This window comes from Sceloporus occidentalis, unplaced genomic scaffold (assembly GCF_023333645.1).
Source record: "Sceloporus occidentalis isolate IW3139 unplaced genomic scaffold, rSceOcc1.0.p SCAF_8, whole genome shotgun sequence".
In the NCBI taxonomy this organism is placed as follows: domain Eukaryota; kingdom Metazoa; phylum Chordata; class Lepidosauria; order Squamata; family Phrynosomatidae; genus Sceloporus; species Sceloporus occidentalis.
Genome location: NW_028316988.1, coordinates 8,806,498 through 8,815,387, shown reverse-complemented (window position 1 = coordinate 8,815,387; position 8,890 = coordinate 8,806,498). Strand labels below are relative to the sequence as shown.

Genomic DNA, 8,890 nt, shown 5'->3' with positions numbered 1-8,890 from the left:
CGTATCATTAAATTGCAATCCATTTTGTTACATGATCACAGCGCATATTATAAAAGTATTGCAGCAAGGTATCCCAAAATTATGTTTCACAATGGCACAAAATGCAACGGTTCTCATCTGTGCAATCGTGCAATTGCCAAGAAAGCGCAACTGCTTGCCTAATGCTATTTACACCAGTGCAAAGCCACAACAGGATTTCCCATCATCCGTTTACTGATGTAGCTTTGTTTTGGTACCGATAAGGAAATGGGAGACTATGAATTATCGAGAGCTTTTCTGGCTCTTGGTGATTTGGTTTGCTTAGCTGCGTCGAGGATTTATTGATCGAGCCGCCCACAGCCAATATTTCGCTCAAGGCCATAAAGCACCTCTTCCTAAATTAAACTGGAAACTGAGACATTTGAAGCATCAAGAGAGACTTATAGACACTTATCAATGCTCCTTAGCATCTGGGGGCTCTGCATTTTGCACCGAGGGAAAAGGTGGCGGTCCATTTAAGTTTTTTTCTAGGTTTTAGAGCGGACTTTCCAAGAGCTTAGGTTTTTGTGGCTTTTTGGCCTATGGGGCCATTTTCCAGAAGATTCCTGACATTTCGCCAGCATCTGTGGCTGGCATCTTCATAGAAAAACCCACAAAAAACCTATGCATGCCCACCATGAAAGCCTTTGACGTCACATTTCAAAGAGCTATTGAAGAGTCTGAACCTCTTTTAGAAGCCAGGGTGCATCTAGACTTCAGAAACAATGCAGTTTGACGCCACCTTAACTGCTACGGCTCCATCCTACAAAATCCAAGGATTTGTCGTTTTGCAAAGCACTAACCCTCTTTGACAGAAAAGGCTGAAGACCTTGTTTGAGTCCTGGCTCAGCCATGGAAACCCACTGGTTGGGCTAGTCACACTTTCTCAGCCTCAGATATTGGCAACGGCAAACCCCCTCTGAAGAAACTTGCCAAGAAAACCCTGTAACAGGGTCACCATAAGTTGGAAGCGAAGGCCCTAAATTAGAACAACCACCAAATGAATGCATGTTTTCTGAAAGAAGGAGAAGGATGCTTTCTCTTTGGAGTTGCAAACAATCCTTTCTGGCAGTTTGTGACTCCGCGCAAACCAAGCAAGAAGAGACAGTGCCTTCTTAGGAGAAGACCTTTGGGTCTGCGGTCGCCCCATACGTTTGTGCCAAGAAACCTGATCGTGAGCAGAGTTTCTGAAAAGTAACGGTTGTTCCTCGGATCTCCTCCTATCTGGGAAGGAAGCTGAGAAGACCCCAAAGGCGAAGGAAGGTCAACCAGCCCTCGATGTCTTCAAAGATCTCTTCTTTGGTGAATTAAATGTCTGTTCTCCTGGGATGCAGATTGTCATGGCAACTGAAAAAGAAGAATATCAAGGATGTCTCATTGCAAAAGGAAAGGAAAGTCCCCCAAGTCCTTTCCAGAAGTTCCTTTTCAGAAGGTACTTCGGGGAAAACCGAAGACGAAGGTAGGATGGGACCTTGCAACACACAATTTCTCCTCTTCCTGCAGCTTTTTCCAGCGATGGGTAAGTTGCCAAAGATGAAGCATCTTGCTGGCTTTAAGACTTTCAGAGACACAGCCATGGAATATCATCACAGGTGACTTGAAGGCAAACGTCAACCATTTGGGTTTTCTACCCTTCCTTCCTTCAAAAAACTGGATTTGGGGAATATTTCCTCTTCCATGGACTAGCATAGTTGCCCTTGGTTTTTATGAGCCACTTCCAAACTGCTCCACTTTTTACAAGCTGAGTAGCATTTCAAGCCGGCAAAGGGATCTTGCAACACCTTTGTTCCAATGCTGGTAATGCTTAATTCTCTTCTAACTTTTGCAATCCATGTTTTAAGTTCTGTCTTTTTAAATTATTGCTACCCGCCTCGAATCTCATTGTGGGAAAAAGGTGGGATATAAATCCTTGAAATAAAATAAGTAAATAAATAAGTGTGAAAGAAGTTGTAGGGTAAGCCTTTGTCAACTTGGTCCTCAGATACATCTGAGGAAGCAGACCAAAAAGGCTGCATCTGCACTGCAGAAATAATGAGGTTTGACACCGCTTTAACTGCCATGGTTCAGTGCTATGGGATCCTGGGATTTGAAGTTCGCTGAGGGCGCCACAGGTAAGGGAATATCCAGAATGGTCGCTGTTTGCCTTCAAATATTCTGACTCATGGCAACTATGGATGGAAAGAATATTTGGAAACGGCTCATAACATCTGAACATCTTTTAAAAAGTGCTCAAAAAACATGTCAAGGAATGCTGATGAGAACAAGAATGGACTGACAAGCATCTTTGCAGTTTGAGACTTTCAAAATTCACACGCAGTTCGTTTTGCACAGAAAACAGAATTTTCTGTAAGGGAAATAATATTTAAATGCAGAAATATTAATTCCTGTGCAAATATTGCTCCTCGAGCAGAAAAAAGAAAGCTGTAAAAGGAGATTGTTCTGCGTGAAATCCACACTGCATTGCAGAAATGCCTTGAAAGCACACAACAACCACAACCGCTTCTCCTGATCTTTTTCTTACAGGGACATCGATGGATTCAGAAACTGGAAGCTTTGATGATGTTTTCAGGAGCGATACAGTTGCTGAATTCTCCACTAACAGCGAGGAAAGCGTACAAGTGTGGCCAGGTATGGAAATACCAGTGTGATGAAACCTTTATACAAGTGGGAATCTTCTGGGTTGTGTTTCCAGGACTTGGTCAAAGAAAGGATAGCCAGGCCTTCATAGCTGGGCTGAGTTCAATCTTACTCTTTGCTCAAGACAGACTTTCAATATTGGTTTGCAGCAGGGTGCCTGCAGTAATGCAATGAAGCTTGAGTTTGCAAAGGATGAGGTTCTGAAGAGAAGGCTTATGCATAGGTTTGGTCATCATAAAAAAAATGTGGGAACTGGTGAATGAAAAAATGATCTGCTGGGATGCATTTTGGAAGAAGTCTTCTCACAGTTGTATGCCTTCAAGTCATGTCCAACTTATGGCAACCTTAAGGCTCCTGGGGTTTTCTTGGCAAGATTTGTTCAGAGAGGGTTTGCCATTGCCCTCATCTGAGGTTAAGAGAGTGTGACTTGCCCAGGGTCTCCCAATGGGTTTCATGGCCAAGCAGGGAATCAAACCCTGGTCTCCAGAGTCATAGTCCAATGCCCAAACCACTATATGCCACGCTGAATCTCTATCTCATACGTTATCTCATTAGGGGTGTGTGTGTGTGTGTGTATATATATATATATGCAAAAAGGAGTATTCCAAAATCCAAAAAAAATCCCAAATACCTCTGGTCCCAAACATTTTGGATAAGGACAGGAAACTTGCATTACTACTACTATTATTACTATTCCAGAAATGTTCTTGGATTGAGCTCAATTGCTGACCCCTCCAAGTGTCTTGTTGGGTTGAAACACTACTTGGTTGCTTTCTCTCTACTCTGGAGCAGATGGAGAGGCGACTGACTCCCAACGCATCATTGGTGGATACATAGTCCCACCCCATTCCTCCAAATACTTGGTCTCACTGAAGAGGAAAACAGGCTACCATTTCTGCGGAGGTGCGCTGATTAGTCGGACTTGGGTTCTGACCGCGGCCCACTGCAAAACCAGGTGAGGAAGAGCAGACTCTCCAACACATTTGGGATCTAGAAAAGGATGGGATGGCGGAACCTGGCCAGATACAGAAAGGTTGCAGGAAGATAACACTGGGGCAAGTTAAGCTGTGGCTAAATAGTGAGCAAAGCAAATAAAAATAATGGTCGGAGATCCATTTCTCTTAGGAACAGGGGGTAAAATATTGCACAGTTGTATCAGAAAATATGCCAGTTTCAAAAATTACGATTGAGTTTCTTTGCCTTTGCATGGCACACTGTGACCAGTTCTTCCCAGTTCTTTTGCAAAATATTTCACAGTTGCATCAGAAACTATGCCAGTTTCAAAAACTACTCATTGAGTTTCTTGCCTTCGCTTGGCACACTGTGACCAGTCCTCCCAGTTCCTCGACCTATAATGTGGCCCAGAAATTATGCCCCCCAAATCAATGTTATGTTGGAGATGTGATATTGAAGTCAGCAACAATTACAAGACATGGGTGATGGCACAAAATGTTCACAGGCATCCCAACTTGGAGGAAACAAGAGTGTCAAAAGTACCTTGTTTTCCGCTTTCCTGACTTTGCTTTCAGGATCCGTCAAATGCTGATTGTCGCTGGGGAATATTCTCTATCCACTTTCGAAGGCACCGAACAGGTTTTCCGACCGACTCGCATGGTAGTCCACCCCGACTACAGCCCCACGTCCAAGAATGCAGATATCATGCTGATTAAGGTAAGAAATCTTCCCAGAGACGGGGAATCAGGAGGGACCCAAAAAGAAGAATAGGGTTACTCTGAATATGTAGCCATTGCTGAAACACGGGCACAAAGGAGGACCCATGCTTCTATTGGCGAATCTATACTGTAGAAATAATGCAATTTGATGCCACTTGAAGTGCTGTCACTCTATCCTATGGGATCCTGGGAATCCTTGCCAAGAAAGCCCTGTGATAAGTTTGCCTTAGGGTCGCCGTAAGTCAGAAATGACCTGACGTCACACAACAACAAACGTCCCTTTTATAGATAGATAGATAGATAGATAGATAGATAGATAGATAGCCTGGAGGTAATTTTATACATAATATTTATAATAATTTGGTGGCATGTGTACATTAAACCATCAGCAAACCATTAAACTCAGTAAACGCACTAAGATTTTAAAAAGCCCTGACATTGTGTCAGTACAAGTTGAGCCTCCCTTATCTGAAATTCCAAAATCCAAAATATTCCAAAAGGTACCAAAGCTTTTTGCATGGCTGGCTGAGAGAGTGAGAGCTTTGTAGTTTTACAAGCCTTTTCTGCCAAACTCTAAATCCCAGGACTCTGCAGGATGGAGCCATGGCAATTAAAGAGGTATCAAACTGTGGTATTTCAACAGTGTGGTTGCACTCATGAGGAATACGATAAAAAGATAGTCTGAAATGGAATTCCTCTGCGTATATTATATATTCAAGGGTAGCAGTGTTGGACATATGGCAAAATACAATAACATCCAAAATCCACCAAACAGTGATACCTTGAATTATCCAACCAATAAATGCACAAAATGCACAATGCAAGCTTTCAAAGCTCCACTGTTGCCATTGTTGAAAGTTGGGCACAAAGAAGGATCCATGAAGTACAGTGTATGCAAGTAGGCTGCACATTTCTTATTTCAAGGCATGAGTTGGATTAAATTATGACCTGTCCTCCTCTTCGCTTTGGGGTCTTTGAATAGCTGAACAGGCCTGTGGCGTACAGTCCATACGTTGCCATCGTCCCTCTTCCCCAGCAAGGAATGACGCTCCGGGAAGGCCGCTTCTGCCAAGTCTCCGGCTGGGGCTTCACTTCTCCCATCGGAGGAAGGACCTCCGACACTTTGCGCAGCGTGTACCTCCCTATCATCCCGACACGCAAGTGCAATGCCTCCTCTTCGTACGCTGGATACATCACCAAGGACATGATCTGTGCTGGGTTCAGCACTGGAGGAAAAGATGCATGCCAGGTATGTGCCGGCTCCTTCTTACCTAGCAGAAAATGGTTTAAGACTCTTTGTTGTTAACTGCCATCAAATTGATCTTGACTCGTGGCGACCCTTGCAGATGAGACATCTCCAAGACTCCTATCCTCTGCTGCTCTGCTTAGGTCTTGCAAATTCATGCCCATGACCTCCTTAATAGAGTCCATCCATCTAGCATGCGGTCTTCCTCTCTTTCTATGTGTCCCAGTTTTTGTTTGTTGGAATTAATTCTGTGCAAAGTGCTTTTGCGCTTTGAATTCAGTTTGCAGACGTTGAAGTGGGCTTGGGGACGAAGGGGGAAAGTGGGAGGAGATGAGAGAAACCGGGACATTTTATAAACAGCTGGAAAAGTCACACTGGAGAGGACAAATTTGGGACAGTTGCAGGGTGTGTAGTTTTCCATTCCTTGGGAAGTGAAGCAACTTCACTTGTCTGAATCCTTTTGACTAGAGTAGAAGGTGCTCTCTCTGAATCATGCCGTGCTTTTAAAAATAGCTCTCCCATTGCCATCCCACCAGCTTTTTTGCATTTCACCATCAGGACTGTGATTCATCCTTGTTCAAAAAGAGGTTTATTGACAAAGAGCCCCGCTGTTTCCAAGGCTTGCAGGGCTAGCACAATTTTACTAGCCCCACGGCTAGTAAATCAGAATCTCAATTGGTCACTTTCTGTGACTTTTCACCCGCTAGGGCACTTTCAGAAAACACCCAACATGAAAAATGCACGCGGCAAAATGTTAGCCTCTGTTTTGATGTGGCTTCAGCATCGCTCTTTAATGCCTTTGCTTCCTCCTTCTCCAGGGTGACTCTGGTGGGCCACTGGTCTGCGAAGGACGTGTTTTTGGGATTGTCTCCTGGGGTCACAGCTGTGCCAGTCCCAGATACCCAGGGGTCTACACCGCCGTTGCAAACTTCCAGAAGTGGATCTACAAGGCCATCTTTGAGAAATAAGGGTCCCTCTGGCTCTCTTGATTCATGCATCTAATGATCAAATAAACGTTTCCCCAGAAAGTGGGAGCAGCAGTAATATCATGATGTGAGCAATGGATGGATAGATAGATAGATAGATAGATAGATAGATAGATAGATAGATAGACAGACAGACAGACGGAATGGGGGAAGGAGGGAGCAAGTCCGGCGAGCGATGATAGATAGATGATAGATAGATAGATAGATAGATAGATAGATAGATAGATAGGCAAGAAGGGAGCGAGGGAGGGAAGAGGGAGAGGCAGACAGATGAGTGGTTAGAGAAGGAAGGAAGGAAGGAAGGAAGGAAGGAAGGAAGGCGAAAGAGAGATTATGGGTGGACCGATCAATCAATCGATTGATAGAGAGAGAAAGGTGAGATGGATGGAAGGAAGGAAGGGAGCAAGAGAGACTATGGATGGATGGATGGATGGATGGATGGATGGATGGATGGAGAGAGAGAGAGAGCGAGAGGCAGGCAGGCAGGAAGGAAGGAAGGAAGGAAAAATTATGGATGGATGGATAGATGATTAGATAGATAGATAGATAGATAGATAGATAGATAGATAGATAGATAGATAACTGTAGTGTTTTGAATATTGTACTAGGACTCTGGGAAGCCAGAGTTCGAATCCCAGCTCATGGGAAAAGGAAATCATGTTCCCTCAGCCATGGAAGCCCACTGTGTGGCTTTGGGAAAGTCACATTGATTCAAGCTCAGAGGAAAGCAATGGCAGACCTTCACGCCAAGAAAATCCTCTGTCTGGGTTGCCATAAGCCAGAGTCAACCAGAAATACACATCACAACAACAACAACAACACCATCCTGTTTATCAAGGTTGTTGGTGAGATAAGGACAGTTGGAAATGTGTCTTGGTCCTTGGGGGTCTGTATGGAAAGGCTATTAGAAATGGGCTACACAAAGGAAATGGTGAACCTTAGAAGCCAAACTGGAACTGAAAGGAGAAGAGGAGAAGGTTACATTTGCAAGCTTGCCATTCAGTACTGACTTCATGAGTCTACAACTGCATATGCACTGCAGAATTAATGCAGTTTGACACCACTTTAACTGCCATGGGGCCATGCTATGGAGTTCTAGAATCTGTAGCTTGGTGAGATATTTCGCCTTCTCTGTTAAAGAGCTCTGATGCCCCAACAAAATACAAATCCCAGCATTTCCTAGGATGGAGCCGTGGTTGTTAAAGCGGTGTCAAAAGGCATTAATTCTGCAGTGCAACAACAGCCTAGTTTACTTGGGATGACCAGGGTTCAGCTCCATCTTTTCTAACTGAGAGGCTCCAGTTAATTTTCTAGGCTGGAGAAAAAGAAAAAAGACAAACCACGCACACCTTACATAGAAGGATGAATTATCTGCAATGATTTTGTTCCTTGGAAAGGAATGTGCCAGTGACTTTCCTAGTGACAATTGCAAAGGACGGGTTATGCGCTCCTGCAAAAATTGCTGTGCAAATCAATGGCAATTGGAGCTCATCCTCCTTGACAGCCATCCTCAGCCCCATCCAGGGAGAACATGAGAGATGTCCCCCTTTTTGTCAGGCAAAAAGAGACACCCTTTTGGGAACGATGGCAAGGCCAGATCTTTGGCTAACCCTCCTCTTGGGGTATCTCTCCTTTCCTCCGGTTCCTCTAGCGCAGTCAAAATAAACACAACAAAAAAAAAAATATATCCCTAACTCCTCCAAGGGAAATAAAATGCCTGCCAGCGCCACTGTCCAGTTCACGGCTAACAAGGCTTTGCGGAAAACTTTATGGACTTTTCGGAGCAATAAGAAACCTAACGATGCCATCATTTGTGGTTATTGGTTTTTCGCCATTGCGGCAGGATTGTTTATTTGGGCCTGGAATGGTACACTACAGAGCCAGTGTGGTTTGAGCATTGGATTACGACTCTGGAGACCAGGGTTCGAATCCAGGTTCAGCCACAGAAACCCATTGGGTGACCTTGTGCAAGTCCCACTCTCTCAGCCTCAAAGGAAGGCAATGGAAAACCTCCTCTGAACAAACCATAGGTCCACCTTAAGGTTGCCATAAGTTGGGAATGACTTGAAGGCACATAATCAAACTGGAATATGTCTGCAGTGCAGATGCGGCCTTCTATGTCCGAAATGCTGCAGAAAGAGACATTGGGAACGCACTCCCTTTCGTTGCTGCAATGATTTGGGATTCTTTTTCTTCTTCTCTCTTTTGAACTCAGCAAGGGAGACTGTAGCTGTTCCGGCAAAAGAGAGAGAGAGAGCCTTCCTCTCCCAGTGGAATAAGGCGGGATTGATATCGTCTTGCAAGCCAGCAATAAAAAACTGGGCAGAGCC

The 8,890-nt window shown here is 44.3% G+C and overlaps 1 protein-coding gene across 1 annotated transcript; it reads left to right on the top strand.

Annotated features, from left to right (window-relative positions):
• Positions 1 to 1,533: 1,533 nt before the first annotated feature.
• On the top strand, positions 1,534 to 6,590 carry LOC149307805 (trypsin-3-like). The gene is made up of 6 exons (XM_089536813.1): positions 1,534 to 1,537; positions 2,542 to 2,646; positions 3,448 to 3,610; positions 4,185 to 4,326; positions 5,311 to 5,577; positions 6,393 to 6,590. Exons 1-6 carry the CDS (start codon positions 1,534 to 1,536, stop codon positions 6,540 to 6,542), a joined length of 831 nt encoding a protein of 276 aa, XP_089392939.1. The 3' UTR covers positions 6,543 to 6,590.
• Positions 6,591 to 8,890: the final 2,300 nt, after the last annotated feature.